This window comes from Echiichthys vipera (assembly GCF_963691815.1).
Source record: "Echiichthys vipera genome assembly, chromosome: 10".
Classification (NCBI taxonomy): domain Eukaryota; kingdom Metazoa; phylum Chordata; class Actinopteri; order Perciformes; family Trachinidae; genus Echiichthys; species Echiichthys vipera.
The window spans coordinates 27365144-27381285 of record NC_139835.1 but is presented as its reverse complement, the minus strand read 5'-3'; the positions used below and the strand labels follow the sequence as shown (position 1 = coordinate 27381285).

At 43.0% G+C, this 16142-nt stretch overlaps 1 protein-coding gene across 1 annotated transcript in view; it reads right to left on the bottom strand.

Annotated features, from left to right (window-relative positions):
- tbx15 (T-box transcription factor 15) overlaps nt 1-16142 on the bottom strand; it is a 54263-nt gene that overhangs the window by 3574 nt on the left and 34547 nt on the right. Inside the window, exons 5-7 of the mRNA XM_083921708.1 lie at nt 14533-14700; nt 13237-13301; nt 3400-3497 (exon numbers count right to left, since the gene is read on the bottom strand). Of these exons, the coding sequence (XP_083777834.1) occupies nt 3400-3497; nt 13237-13301; nt 14533-14700 (331 nt within the window). The remainder of the gene's footprint in view (nt 1-3399; nt 3498-13236; nt 13302-14532; nt 14701-16142) is intronic.

Here is a 16142-nt window from a genome sequence, read left to right as displayed (position 1 = left end):
TGGAGCATGTGTTGTCTCTCTTTCTCTCCGTAAAAAGCAGACGGAGGCAGTAATTGCCAATGGGAGCATTTCCCAGTGAGTCAGACTAATAAAGCATAGCAGTGAGCTACGGTATGAATTCACCTGTCGTCTATTTAATATACAACCTCGTGGATCCGCGTGGACGTTTTTTCTCCTACTCTCAGACTAATTTTGGGGCCTTACTGTTTGAAAAACGCTGGATACGAGATCATGAACCGAAACGTAACATATACTGTTGGTATGTGGAGATAAATACGGCTTGAGTTTGTTTTTTTTACCCATGTCTGGTCAACAGAGCCGGCCCACGTCCCAGAGTCCTCAATAAAAAGCCACAGACGCTCAGTTTAGACGTGGACTCTACTGATTCAGCTGAAGGGGGACTGCCACAAACCGTATCCTCTGCGTCTAGCCCTTCAGGTTGAAATGATAGCTGCGGGGTATCAATCGCATATTTCTCTATTAATGAGAATTTGGCCCGGGTTCATCTCGCTGTTCGAGAAATTCGGTTTGAACCCGGAATGAGGAGGAGGCATAACTAAATAATCCAGGACTCGCTTGGCTGGGGTTCTGATTTTGCACCATATGCCTTCGATAATACCGCTGCGGTGCTCTCTGCTCGAGGAGATGAGGAGATGAGGAGGAGGGGTTGCAGGGAGGGAGAGAAATAAAGAAAAGGAGGGAGAAAGGGAGAGAAAGAAAGGTATACGGGGGAAAAAGAGAGAAGGATGATAGTTTGGTGATGTCATGTTTTCCTCTGGTTAAGAGGGTTCGAGGTGCTTCAGTGCCGAGGGAGAACGGTTGATTACTCGAAGGGAAAAAGGGTGCCTGGTGCCATAAGGGCAAAGGCGCACACATGCACACACACACACTCACACACACACGTACACACACATATGAACACACACACACACATACAGTCAGTGCACCAGCGTCCTTTCAGGGTGACACAGGGTTCGCCGACTTTATTAAATCCTAATCACTTTGGAAGACTTTACTGATAACAAACACATATCCGCGGTTTTCAGACGTAATACGGGGCATCACGTCATGCTGACCTCCAGAGGTGACTGAGACAGAGTCGCTTATAAAAGCGCCGTGGCCCTTGATATGAGCCATGACTACGAGGACCTCGCGCCGGCCCTTGGAGCCGAGACAAAGGGAGGAGGAGGCGGCGGCGTCCCCCCCAGACTGACGCTGACTCGTGTCGCGGAGCCGTCCAAGAGCCACAGGGCTTATTTAACGATTTTCTTTTTTGAAGGGCTGCGCGTGATGTGAAAAGTTCAGCAGACGACTGCCGACCTGCCAGGGGAGCAGCGTATGGCCAAGCTCAAATGGAGGATAAGCGTAGCTGATGCAGTGTGCGGTGATATATGCAGGGAAAATATGCAGAGGGAGTTCAGGTCGGGACAGCGCACGCACCAAGGTCATGCTAATTACCACTGTGCAGCAGAACGTTTCAGTGATATTAAATATGTTAAATATGCAGTAACTCATTATTTTACCCTGTTACTGATCTTTTAAAACTATGCGTTCTTTGATTGGCAATAAATTGACCCATATTCATTCATTCGTTAGTTTGTAATAAGTGTTGATAAGGAACTACAATGGTAACCATCAATCGTTTTGTGCCAACTTCACATCAAAGTGAGTATAAAATGTTATAAAACAGAGAGCATTATGGGATACCTCGGTTCTCAAAGTGGTCACTGAGGATTCAGATGACATGTAAATAAGGGATTTGATGGGTTAAGTTTCACCATTATTCGTTTCGTTGTGTCGAGAGCTGACGGTGAAGATTCTCACATATCAAATATTTTTTTATTGAACCTGTATTTATGCAGGTAGTGTCATTGAGACATGAGGTCTCGTTTTCAAGAGGGTGTAAAATTATAAAGAAAAACAAGAGCAGACCCCCACAGACGCTCCGTCCAGATCCCGGAAAACAAGTTTAAAACCCTCTAGAGCAATTATGCTGGAACGCTTGGGTCCCTGCGATAGTTTGTTTCCAGGTTGAAGGGGCAGCAAAGGAGAAATCCTGTGCGGACCGAGGGGACAGAGAGAGTCAAGACACCCTGGGAGCGTAAAGGCTACGGCATCACTGTTGGTGTAACATGTGAGTGGATAAATAAAGAGGGCATGAGACCGAGAATTAGTTTTTCGGGGGGGCAAAAAAGCTGATCTAAGTGGGTCAGGGGTCTCTGATGTGTCTCTTTGAGGAGAAAGGGTCGGAAAAGTAATGTTCTGTCTGATAGTTAGCGACAAAATCAACCTTTACTGACAGCTGATCCATGGTGTCTCAGGAATTTGGACTTTTTCCCCATCCATGCAAACACTCCTTGACTCATTCGTCCAATCAGCTCTTCGTGTTTCACACACTTAACCTTTCAGTTTATTACAGGCTGACTTGTAATTAGGGCGGGTTGATACGACCCAGTCTTCTATCCTGATAAAGATCGTTTCGTCTCTCGATAACGATACGCGTCACTGCGGTAGAAGGACTACAGAAAAGTGTATAGACAGTATATAAGATAGGCATTTTTATATAGTTTGATGATATGAATCAGCATATTACCCAGAGCTGCTCATAATATTTGCTCCTGTACACATGACAAATATCATTTTAGTACTTTAACCACATTTGTTAGCATTGCTCTTTTTAGCTCTAAGTTATTGAGTTAGTTATTGTTTGTTTGATTTATTTTAGAATAGAATAGAATAGCCTTTATTGTCATTGCATTTGCATACAACGAAATTGGAGTGCTACCCCCCCTTGGTATATTTTAGAAAAGAATATATAATAAAACAATAAGCAAAGTATAATATAAGCAATAAAAACACAATATAGTATAAACAATATAATAATGTGAACGGTATAGAGAGATGGGGAACAGTATATGTTAGCTTTATTTTGATTTGATTTATGTTTTTATGCTTATTGTCACTCTGATCCTTTCCCATCTTTGTATTGAAACTGTTGCACAATAATTTCCCTCGGGATAAATAAAGATTCTTGAATCTTGAATCTTGAATCTTGAATCTTTGCATATCTGAGATTATTCATTTTGGGTGTAAAACAAAGATGAAGAGTCAGTCCTTCAAAATAAAACAGCATCTTTCCAGGGATTATCGTCAACAATAAAAGCACAAATCCATCAAAGTGGAGACACAAAGACCTGTTTCTACTTTGGAGGTAGAGGGATCGGACTTTTTAAGCACGCATTGCAAAACTATCTGCTGTCTTTTGCTACTCTGCACAGAATCTCCTTCTACTGCACAAAAAAAAACAAAGTGAATTTAATTAGAGGTAAACAAGAAAGAATCAGAGAAGAAGAAGAATATTTTCCTTGGACTTGAGAGAGAGAACGTGTCTTCACGCACCTTGCTGTTTCTGCATGTTGGTGAAGTCTTCGAAAGTGAGGGTCCTCACAGGAGGTCTCCAGAAAGCATAGGTCTCCATGATCGCCTCCAGGCCGGTCCTGACAGAGACATGTTACAGAGAGAGAGAGAGAGAGATTTTAGACTAGAGAAAGAAAAAATGGGACAATAATGACCTCTGCATGTGTGCGTTGACCTGATGACATGAACAGAGAGAGAGACAGAGGTTGGTGCCTCACGTGGTCGAGCTCTCGCTTATATATCTATGATCTGCTGATTCCCCACAAGCCTGATCGCTGTTTGAGCTCTAAGGGACGACTAGTGGCTCCAACATCTTGCCTTGGTGGAGCGGGCTGTGGAGCTCCCTGCATGCTCCCTGGTCTTTCACAGGAAAAGGCAGTGTTGCATTTGTTTTGATTGTCGTCTCTTTTTTATCTCGCACGATCTGGTTCCTGTTTATTCTAGTTTTTGTTCTTAGATTTTATTGATCTTGGTGGTTTACGGACAAAACTGCAACATTTCACACTCCCCATAAACATTTATTTTATTTTAACATACTTTAAAATGTGCCTGGAGGAGGAAAAGTTTGGGAAATACATTCGAATTTTTCAGATCGACTTTTTATTGCCGGTGGGTCATGGGTGTCAAAGTCAAGGCCCGCGGGCCGAATCTGAATTTTCTTGGCCCCCGGGATGATATTTGATTAGTATAAGAACCGGCCCGCACGCCACAGCCGCCTGCTGGTGTTTTTCATGCACCAAAACTACATTACCCACAATGCAACGGTATCCCACAAACTCACTGCAGCGCTGCAAGTGGGCCAAATTCAATATTCAGCATTCAGGGCAGATGTCAACTTTCAGCCCCCCCCCAAAAACAGCTAAAGGGAAGGTGGACGATGAGCGGAGGATGCTTCAAGCTCGGTGGGAGGCAGAGCACATGTTCACAACGCTGTGTGTCTTTATCTTGATATTAAGGAACATGTTTTGTTCCTTAATTCCTTTCCTTTGTTCCATGACATTTTCTTTTTTGCTGTTTGCCTGTTGAAAAATGTTTTCCCTTGAAATTACATTAATTATTATGACAGAGCCGTACAAAAATATTGGATTATTCATTTAATTATTAAATAAAATACGGTACACTGTGTAAGGTCTTGGTTCAATAGGTTGTATGCATCATTTTAATATGTTTTAATAAACATTGAACCAGTCCGGCCCTCGGTTTGTAGCAAATGTGTTTTTCTGGCCCTCTGATGTATTTGACTTTGACATCCCTGCGTTAGGTACAATGAAATTTTGCATGGATTCTCTCGATGCGGTTAAAAATATCACAAATAAATAAATAACAGAAGCTGAAGAAAGCAGCAGCAGTAGCAGCATGTATGCCGTCCTGTAGATGGAGTCGTTTTTATTCTACGTTGCTGTTTTAAGTCGTGTAAAATGTCATTTTTTCTTCCCAGTCATCCATAAAGATATGTGTCATTTTTTCTGTTATCCTCGTTTTACAGTAATATACTTTATAACATTGTTTTTGAGAAAGAGCCATGTAAATAAAAGCTATTTTAATATTAACAGTCATAAAATATATGACTAATACATGTGTGGGTGGATACAAGTGAGCGACGGAGAGAGTATTAGTCAGTGAGAGCAAAAACTATTGAAAGGATCAATTGAACCGAGAGGGGGAAGAGAAATTGGTACTTCTTTGTGTGTGTGTGTGTGTGTGTGTGTGTGTGTGTGTGTGTGTGTGTGTGTGTGTGTGTGTGTGTGTGAGAGAGAAACTGGAGTCCTGCTTGGAGGAAACTGGAGCCATTAAAAAGGAGCACGTTTTTACTGTGCACATAAATCTGGGTGACGTTTCATCCTGAATCTGTACACGGTTCTCCTTCCTGCCTGATTTACTTCCCTGCGCGCCGCTCGGCCCCCGTCCCGAGGAAACCAGCGCCCTTCACCGCTCGCCGTGTTATTTTAGGGCCACTCACTCCCTGGTCGTAGCAGCTCGTTAGTGCGCCATGCTAATCGTCCGGCCACCCCCCCCTCCCCTTCGCCATCACTGCACTCATTCATACAGGCACGCTGCTACGGGACCGAAACCCAACAAAACGAGCCGTATCCATCCGCTACAGGCCATAAAGCCCGGTCACCAGACGCAGGCAGAGGTCTATATTAAGAAAGTCAGAAGAAAGGAAAACAACTCGGTACTTAATTTGAGAATTAGCAGTGCCGGTTTGACCTTTAATATTCATTTTGGATTTTCCCCTCACTGTGGAAGCAGTTGGTAATGTTCCACAGGAAAACAGGCCGCGTTCACACCGCAGTCACCCGAACACTCTACCATCCAAAGAACGGCGGGCCAGCTTTTGCGATGACCGTTAACGTCACTCACATCCGATACGAATATAAACGGAGAAACGTAGTAACAGACGCGACGCAGAGCAACGCAAACAAAAGATGTCACATCTGTTCTAATGTTCGCAGACGCTTTTAAGTGTCGCAGCTGTTTCCTTCAATTTTATGCATTTGACTTGATGAAGAAAGTCTTAGGATGAATGTTTGTCAAGCAACGTTTGTTTCAGGGTAATTGATTTGGATTTTTTCTTTTAATATGCAAATGTTTTTTTGTGGGCTGCACGGTGGAGTGGTGGTTAGCACTGTCGCCTCACAGTGAGAAGGTTCCAGGTTCGCATCCCGGCCTGGGCCCTTCTTTGTTGAGTTTGCATGTTCTCCCCGTGTCTGCGTGGGTTTTCTCCGGGTTCTCCGGTTTCCTCTCACAGTCCAAAGACGTGCAGGTGTTCGGTTCATTGATGACTCTTAATCACCCGTAGGTGTGAATGGTTGTCTGTCTCTGTTCGTCTCTATGTGTCCTGTGATAGACTGGCGTCCTGTCCAGGGTGGACCCCGCCTCACGCCCGATGTCACCTGGGATCGGCTCCAGCAACCCCGACCCCGGGATAAGCGGTTGAAGATGAATGAATGTTTTTTTATTCAGACCGTCCTCGCCCAAAAGACGCAAACAAAAGCCATATTTACATCTGTTGCTAGGCAGCAACCTATAATAATGCCTATAAGAAGCCCTGAGAGTAAAGAGGGAGGTTGGGTGTCCTCAACACAAACACAAACAACAGTAAAACCATTATATTTTCTATTTTCACACATACAGTGCGAGCACATTAATCGTGAGTGTTGCTTTACGATTCGCTCCCACAGCATGGGGGGGAATTAAACAACACAGTCGTACAGCGTATGGGGAAGATGGATGGAGACTGGTTGATGAGAAGACGTTGAAACCGTACGGGTCACATGAACACGGGGGCAAGTGTTTCAAACTGCCTCCAGGCGCCGTGTCACAAAACTAAATAGATCTTACATTTAAGTCCTTTATGGAATCATTGGCAGTTTCCCTTTTCTGTCGTTTAGGTATGAGCATGTGTTGTTTTTGTTTGTTTACTTAGTAAAGGCACACTGCAGAAACTATTTCTAGATAAAAAGGATCATCTTACATTCTGATTTAAAACTAGTTTGTATCAGGACATTTGTGTTTCATTGAAATTCTAATCTGATACCAAGAGCTCCCTTTTCTTCCCTGTCTTACAATTTAACCTTTGACCTTTGAGTCAGCATGTCCAGCATAACAACAAGCATTGTTCAAAACCGCCAAACTGCACTTTAAAGTTCAAGTCGAGACCCAAAGAATTCCCAAACACGGCAGAAATGTTGGCACGATCCAGGGGAATGTGTCCGAAATGATCCGACGTGCTCTCACGCTGCAGCCAAGAAGTCTTGGCTTTGAATACGCCGATGAATATGCAGATACAGAGTGAATGTTACACTGTCACACAGGATCCGACAGGTTTCATCTCACTTTTTAACAGTATTCAATACCCCTCCAATGTGTTTTTACAAAACCAGGCGTCTGGAGCATTTCAGTGCCTTTAGAGACGATTTTAAAGCAAATACATACAAGATAAATGTTTGTGCAACCCAACACTCCAACACTCGCTCTGATATGAGTTCATATTTGACCCAGAAATCTCTATAAAAGACTGTACCAGTGTTTCTGAATTTCCTCTCCCCTATTATAACTCATATCTTCATTACTGACGACCACGATGCCGCACGTATTTTGACTTTTTCCTTCCCCGTGCAAACCAGAAATGATACCTTTCTCCGTTCACATATCTTCATGTTTTATAATTAATCAGTTTATAATTGGTTGACTTAAATCTATTATCCGGATCAAGATCATTTCATAAATAACAATATCAATAACGACATAGATCACGTAGAGCCTGTTTTCTGGTGATTTCATAAATAAAGAAGAAGAAGAAAATTACTTTATTTATCCCACAACAGGGAAATTGAATTTTTTCACTCTTATTATTAATCGTGTTACACACACAGGCGCCCCGAGCAGTTGGGGGTTCAGTGCCTTGCTCAACAGCACCTCGGCAGTGCCCAGGAGATGAACTGGCACCTCTCCAGCCTCCAGTCCACACTCCATTCATGGTCCACACAGGGACTTGAACCAGCGACCCTACGGTTCCCAGCCATGTCACCTACGGACTGAGCTACTGCTGCCCCTAAATAGTCCATATGTACGTGTGTATTTCGGTGTGTATGTATGCATGTTATATATTATATATTGTTATATGTTATATATAATATAAAGAATAATATAATATTTTATTAAGATAAATATCTTTGTAATAGAATTATGCTTTGTTAGATATAGAATAAAGATCATTGAAGAATGACAAATGGAAGTTATTATTATTGTTATTATTAATATATAGATATATAAGTGTTATTTCAGTAATAGTTATTAAAAAGGGGTGGAATTAAAATAAGTTTATACTTCTTCCCTCTCCTTTTCGGATATGTAAACAGAATTTATATATTTTTTCAGTTTACTTTGTTAAACTTTGTTATTGTACATTTATTTTTCTCTGTTTTTTGGGCCGCACATTAATGTATGATAATTTTGTTTTTTCACATATTCGAATTAAACCATCTAAACTAAAAAAAACTAAACTAAACATATGAAATGATGTCATACTCTTGTGTGAATTAAATTAAAGGTATTTTCTCATGTTATCAATAAAGTGCACAATGAGCCAAACGTTCAAAGATCAAAATGGAAAGTGTCCAAAATATGTAGATATTGTCGCAACGCAGTCGACATTGCGACAGAAGTTATGCATAAAAATATATACGATAGACACTTTCATATACTTTTGATGATATATATAACCCTCATACTGCCCAGCCATGCTTATAATAAGTGCTGGTGTATGGACACGGCAGCTGCAGCCAGCAACCAAATACTGAGATAAAGCAGGAGAGCATCGGAAAAGTGACAGAGAGAGACGCACACATCGCTCATCTCTCCCATAAGAAACACCTCAGCAGAGATTTATGTTTAACTAAGCTGTAAAAAAAAAGCTTTTCCTGGATATATAGGCTGTTCAAATATGAACCATAAAACTGTGGGTGCAAACAAAAGTGAGCCGTCCTAACTGACAGCTCACTCCCACCCTCTCTTCTAAACTGGCCGGACACCAAAGAGTCGCCTTCTCACAGGATCCCCCAAAGTCCTGTGGGTCGATTTGACACAGGAAGTGAATGCGAATTCCCCCCCCCCCCCCCCCTCAATAAAATGAAAAAACAAATGTTTCTGTGACTGCACACAAATCACATGAACCTTTAATAACCCAGTGAGCTGCACCTGACACCGACCCAACCATCTCATCTCATCTTCAGCCTCTTATCCGGGGTCGGGTCGCGGGGCCAGCAGCTTTAGCAGGGGACCCCAAACTTCCCTTTCCCGGGCCACATTAACCAGCTCTAACTGGGGGATCCTGAGGCGTTCCCAGGCCAGTGTGGAGATCTAATCTCTCCACCTGGTCCTGGGTCTTCCCCGAGGCCTCCTCCCAGCTGACCCAACCATTTTTATTTTAACGCTCCTGCTTTTCACACCAGTTTTATCTTTGTGTAGTTTCCATCTACTGCGAAGAAGACTAGATATGTTTCTATGAAATATGCTATATAAATCAAACTTTATTAATATAATTAATGCCCAAATATGGGGTGCAGCCCGATAAATCCATTCAAGAAAGCAAAAATCTGAACTTCCAGCTGTGGTCTCTGCTGATGGTGATCGTGGTGGTGCCTGCTGCCGTGGTCCTGCATGACGCTGCCTGCTGCTGTTATAATCTGTAACCTTAGCTGTGCTTGTTTCTACTGTTCTGCTGTATTAATAAGTCATATTCACATTACTATAGATATTATTATAGTTACTGGAAGTGTCTCTGTCTCTGTCTCTGTCTTTGTGTCTGTCTTTGTTTCTCTCTCTGTCCATCTGTCCGTCTTTTCTCTCTCTCTCTCTCCTTCTCTTCCTCTCTCCGGTGCAGACAGATGTGCGTCCTCCACAGAGCTGGGTCTGTCTGACGTTCCTGTCTGTTATAGTGAAGGTTTTCAACGCCACCGTACTCTACGGGGGAATTGTTGGGTCTCTGTAAATCATAAATAAGTCATAGAGTGTGGTCTTTACCTACTCTGTAAAGTGTCCTGAGATAACTTTTGTTATGATTTGGCACTATACATTTTTTTTAATTGAATTGAATTAATCTAACAGTGCATTCGTTGTAATCTACAGTATCTACAGTTACATATGATGTTCAGAAGACACCATTATGGGGACGATTAAACCCCTAAATCACCATAATTAGCAAAAGCAGCCGGTCAGGACTGTACGTGAGGCTTTTTACGGTGATAGACGTTCAAATCTGAAGTCTCCTACTTGAATCTGAACAACAAGAGAAGGGATCCTGGAGTCGTATGTGAGAATAAAGTCATTTTCTCTCTCTCTCTAGTTCCAGAGAAAAAGATCTCATTCTCCGTTATCTTTTCATCTGTAGCTTTTCTGCAATGAAATTCTAATGCCAGTTCATAAATCAAGCAGCCTATTGTTTGAAAAACGGAAAAAGATGTCTCAAATATCTGCGTGCCAATAATGCAAACCAGATGGAGGGGGGCTGCTTTCATGTGCGGAGGGGTCTGGTGGTTCAGTACACCCCCTCCCCCCCCCCCCCCCCTCTCCTCCACAAATGTTATATATGATAATTCAGAGTCTGGGAGAAAGAGAGGCCGAGGAAGACAGAGGAGAGGCCGACGGAGAGAGGGAGGAGAGAAGGAGAGGAAACAAAATCTAACCTATTAATAAAATCATAAGCTTGCTCGCTAACGTGATTTATGATGCCACGGTGTCAACAGCCAATAGGATGGCTCTCTTTGGCTGACATCAGCGCGCCGGTAGTGACAACACAGCTGATGCAACAGCTGACAGAGCCAGTCAGGCTGTGTGTGTCACAGAAAACTCTGTCTGCGTGTGTGTGTGTGTGTGTGTGTGTGAGTTGCTTCCAGTCTTGAAATGAGTGTTAATAACCCTCATTAGCATGGATTTGGTAAATTAATTAAGACGTCCGGGGCTTAAATCAGTTAGAAATATCATGTTTTAGAGCTGTGGTCCTCATCCAGGTGTCCGTCGACCCCCTGGGGTTCCTCGAGGGAGGTCTAGGGGGTCCCCAGAAGAAAAACGGGGAATGGTTTATTTTCACTCTTTCAGAAGCGTGAAAAAGAGACAGAAGAGTGACTGTTCTCATCACAGGTTTCACTTCCTCCTCCAGGATTCTGGTCTTAATCTAACAACCAAAATGTTTTCAGATGGAGGTCCCTGAAGCGAAGTCTTATCAAATGGGGGTCCGTGACCCAGCGTGTATCAATTTAGGGGTCCTTGACACAACGAAAGGTTGAGTTACATGGAACCATAGTTTCAACAGCGTTATTAAAGGGTATTTTTCAGTCTGCAGCAGCTCTGTGTGTGTGTGTGTGTGTGTGTGTGTGTGTGTGTGTGTGTGTGTGTGTGTGTGTGTGTGTGTGTGTGTTGAAATCTTTCTTTTAGATTAAAGAAATGAGGGATAATGAAGCTACAACGCAACCTCAACCACATTAACCCAATGAACAGCTGAACCGTAGACGCTGCAGACTCAGTAACATGTAAACGTGACGTTCCTTTCTAACCATGAAAGGATCAACGTCAACACATCAACAGTGCAAATTCAAAAGGACTTTCTCATCATGTGAAAGAGCGTTCCTGCACATTTTTTTTTAAAACCGGGGCAGCGGAGACACTACGTGGAGATAAAGCTGACTGTATATCTCTCAAATTTTTAAGCAAACTTTTGAAACATCGCAAAAATAGAAATGAACTTTCTATCAACAGGTTTGGAGCGAATACACTAGACTACAGCGTAGTTTACAGCTGTAAAGCCAGTAAACAGAGTAGGATGAGTAGACACTGCAAACAGGAAAACAAAACAAGTTGCCTTGTTCATCTACGGGAGAAAAAACGCAGAGAAGTCTTCAGGAATTCAATTGGGCGAGTTTTAACTGCTCTTTTATGGGAGTTTTTGGCGTCCATGCTTCAGGATGTCCAGATACGAAGACACGTAATGAGAACATTCGAGAAGACGTCGAGAGAGACAGCTGATCAGTCAAGTGGGTTGAATGTTTGCAATGTAAATGGTAATGGTAAATGGACTTGTACTTATATAGCGCCTTTCTAGTCTTCTGACTACTCAAGGCACTTTCACAGTGTTTGTCACATTCACCCGTTCACACTGACATTCACACTGATGGCAGTGGACATCTACAGACCATCTAATCTAACCATTCACACCACATTTACACACCCATCCTTCAGTGTCTTGCCACAAGACACTTCGACATGTGAAGCGGGGGATTGAACCGCCAATCTCTCAAATAGAGGACGACCCACTCCTTCACTAAGCCACAGCCGCCCTCTACTTCAAAACTTGTAACGGTAAAGGTGTTCTGTCGCATTGTGCCGTCTCCATAAAGCTTTCTAATCCAAATCTTCAAAATGTGTAGAATATGGAAACACGGCTCATGATGTGTCTGGTGATGTGGTGGTAAAACAACAATCAACAGGTGGAATGTGACGCTGAGCCAGACACTGGTATTGTTTTCAGTTTGTGCTACGCCTCTGACCTAACACAGTATTTTGTCCGGTGTCTATACGTCCGTCTGTCTGTGGACGGATTTCGTCACCGTGTCCCAACTCTGTCTGCGTGTGTGTGTGTGTGTGTGTGTGTGTGTGTGTGTGTGTGTGTGTGTTGCTTCCAGTCTTTGGTGATGTTTGAGTGAGTGTTAATAACCCTGTAAGCATGGATTTGGTAAATTTATTAAGACGTCCGGGGCTTAATTCAGTTAAAATCTCACGTTTTAGAGCAGTGGTCCTCAAGCAGCTGGTATTGTTGTCAGTTTGTGCTACGCCTGTGACCTAACACAGTATTTTGTCCGGTGTTTATACGTCCGTCTGTCTGTGGACGGATTTGTCACCGTGTCCCAATCCTGCAAGAGTTCAAAGATGGGTGTGATCGGAGCAAGGGCAGCAGAAGTAGGGGGGTGTGATCCCATCGCAACACGGTCTCTAACTAGTTCCTACTTCTGGTTTCTACATTTTTGAACGTGTATAGTTTTTGCCGTTTTGAGCCATCGTGCACATTTCATGAGATGAACGAGACACTGATAGAAATAAAGAGAGTGGGGTGTATACGCAACTGTCTGTCAGTGCTGCAGATCTGAAGTGTTCCTCTTGGCAACAGACGGAGCAGCATATGGTTCTACAGTAAGTGCTCTCCCCAGACCGTTATTTCCATATTAAAGGTCACACATATAAAAAGAGAGATAGATTTCTGTGGAGCAGCATTAAAGAAACGCGGTGCTGTGTGTCTGTAAACAGATAAACGTGATAACGAACCTGTTTCTCCCAGAGTCCCTGAATCCTTTGGCGAACGGGTTGCGGTCGATCTTTAGTCGGGTGATCTGCAGAAGAAGAAGAAGAACGTGGGGATTTATGCGGTTTCTGCAGATTAAAATGCTGTTTCCAAAACCCTTAATTATGCCAACACCTGTGCTATCATGCAATCATTAATGGGGTCGCCCCTAAGGACTTCTTGGGCTCCTGGATTTTGAGGGTTCACACTCAACATACACGTGCGACCAGGGCCAGTGTTGGTTCATGTAAGGGGCCGTGTGTAGTGGAGTGTAGTGGGGGCAAGAAAGTCTTTTTTCTACACTGGAATTATATTTATATTTCATATATTATGGCATAGCTTTCCGCTTAATATTAAAATGGCAGCGACTTGAAGGGATTTTAAACAAAAAGTTGGGGTCTATTTGTGGAATAAAGTGGATAATTAGAAATAAATAGACTCATGACTGGGTAATGTGTTGCATTATAGCTCATGGGATTTTATCTGGTATTTTGATGTGTGCTCGTTGTTGTTGTTTTTAACCCTTTGAAGGGCTGTATGCATTTGCATGTGTTGTATTTCCTGTACTTTTCCATCAGGGACCATGTTGGAAAAACACTTTATCCCTCTGATCCGTTTTTTGTCTTTCTATATCCATAAACAAACCAAACCAAATAATATAAATATGGACGGCAGTAGCTCAGTCCATAGTTCCTTGGCTGGTAACTAGAGGGTCGCTGGTTCGAGTCCCTGTGTGGACCATGAATGGAGTGTGGACTGGTGGCTGGAGAGGTGCCAGTTCATCTTCTTGGCACTGCTGAGATGCGGTTGAGCAAGGCACTGAACCCCCAACTGCCGGTCACTGGCAGCCCCCTCGCTCTAACATCTCTCCATTAATTGCATGTATATAGGTCCTGTCTGTGCATGTGTGTGTATTTCGGGTGTGTGTGTGTAACATGAAAAATAATAGAGTGAAAATTGCAGGATGAATAAAGGAATTCTTCTTCTTCAATTTGTAACAATATTAAAAGCTGTAAGTGTTCATCTAGGTGGTTCTTTGTAGTATTAACTATTCGCTTCCTAATCCAAATGGTTAGTTTTAAGAAGTAAAGTTGAAATTATTTGCATTTTCTGAGGATTTTAATTAACCCAACGCCTTATTTTGCAGGAAAAGTTGCAGGAATTTTAAAAAAACACAGCAAATTCCGAATTAATTCTTGTGATTGCAGGATTGCCACATTTGCTGGAGTGACCCGATTAATGTGTTTTTCCTGCGAGAAGTTCAAACGAGAGACGCGCACCTGCTGGTTCTGGTAGGCGGTGACGGTGGTGAAGACGGTCTCGGGGAAGCTGAAGGTCTTGACTCCCTCGCCGCTGGGCACCGGCTTGTTTTGAGACAGCTCGCTGCTGAAGTCCTTCCTGATGACGTGAACCCGAGGCTGATACTTGTGCATGGAGTGGAGGATGATCTGAAAACATGACAAGGAAACAGTGAAGTGCAGCTTTCAGCTTTGTCACGACAATAAGCACAAAACGACGACAGAGTAGTTGTAGTTGTAGTTACTGCAGGTAAAATAAGCCCATTCTGAACTTCTGTTTCTGCTTTTAAGACAAAAATAACCAGAGAAAACATAGAAAAAGCAGATTATATACTGGCACAGTGACACGTTACATTCATAAGTCTGGAGATGCAACACTAATCTGTGTTTGCGCGTGTGACATGTGCCTCGAAACTTGAGACCTCACACCAAACTTGAGGTCTCAGCCTCCAGGTTTCCTCTCTGCAAACACACAACGCACGCGAGATCTTTGTTGTAGCATCAATTAGCTCGAACCGCGTCTCTATCAGAGCCACGTGACGTTTAGAGGAAACCGAGTTCACACTGCCATGACGCTCGCCCCAAGGGCCGAGGATTATTTCACAGCGGAGCGGAGGCGTCAGACGGTGTCGGCCCCAGCCTCGCCTCAGGGCCTCGGTCTGCTCCTGATTAATCCGAGAGTGAGAAAAGCTGCACGGAGCCAAACACCCAAGAAGCCCCTCTGACTCTGCCACAACAGAGGGGGTGGAGGGAACGGAGTATCAGAAAACACTGCATTTAACGTTCCAGACCTCAAATCACTCACTCACCATACACAAATTATGACTGGTACATAGGTGCACATGCTGTACATGTTTCTCTCCCTCTGGCCCAGAGATCCCCTGTCGATCAAACTGCGTGGGTGGTGCTGACGTGCCTTTGTTTTCTCGGGATCGCAGGAAAAATGCTCTAAAAAATTCAGTTTTTCTAAAAGAAAAGAAAAGAAAAAGTCTCCCGGCTGCAGTTTTTACAAGAAAGGGAAGAAATACGTTCAAATGTTGTGGGTTGTTTTGCCGCAGCTGTTCTTTCAATTGGTAAAAAGTACGATTTTAAAAATGGAAATTGCAGAATTAAAGTAGACGAACCGAAGCTAGAGTTTCAGTGTAATGGCTGTGCTTTTCCACCATGATGACTTTATCTTCCGAGGGTGCACACTTTCATCATTCAACACTGTCATAAGTGCAAAACAAGCAAAATTCACTTCCTTTTTTTATTTATTGAAATCTTTTGCGGCTACAAGATACGATAAACTTTATTGATCCGACACCGGGGGAATTCACTTGTTCCAGCAGGTCAAAAGTCAAAAGAGAGAAAAAGAAAAGTGGTTGAGTGATGAATAAAAAGGAGACAAAAGCTCAAATAAAGTTTAATTCTCTGTGTATCAGACAATGAGTGTTAAAACAGTAGAAAGCTTTCATGACGTGGTGCAGATTGAATCGCAGTCGTCACTTAGAAATAGAGATTTCAAAACAGCTGCAGCCACCGAGGGACGAGTCCGGCGACTAGTTACGTGTCTGACCTCGAGGTTTCTTTTATCGTTAAATCGAAGCTTT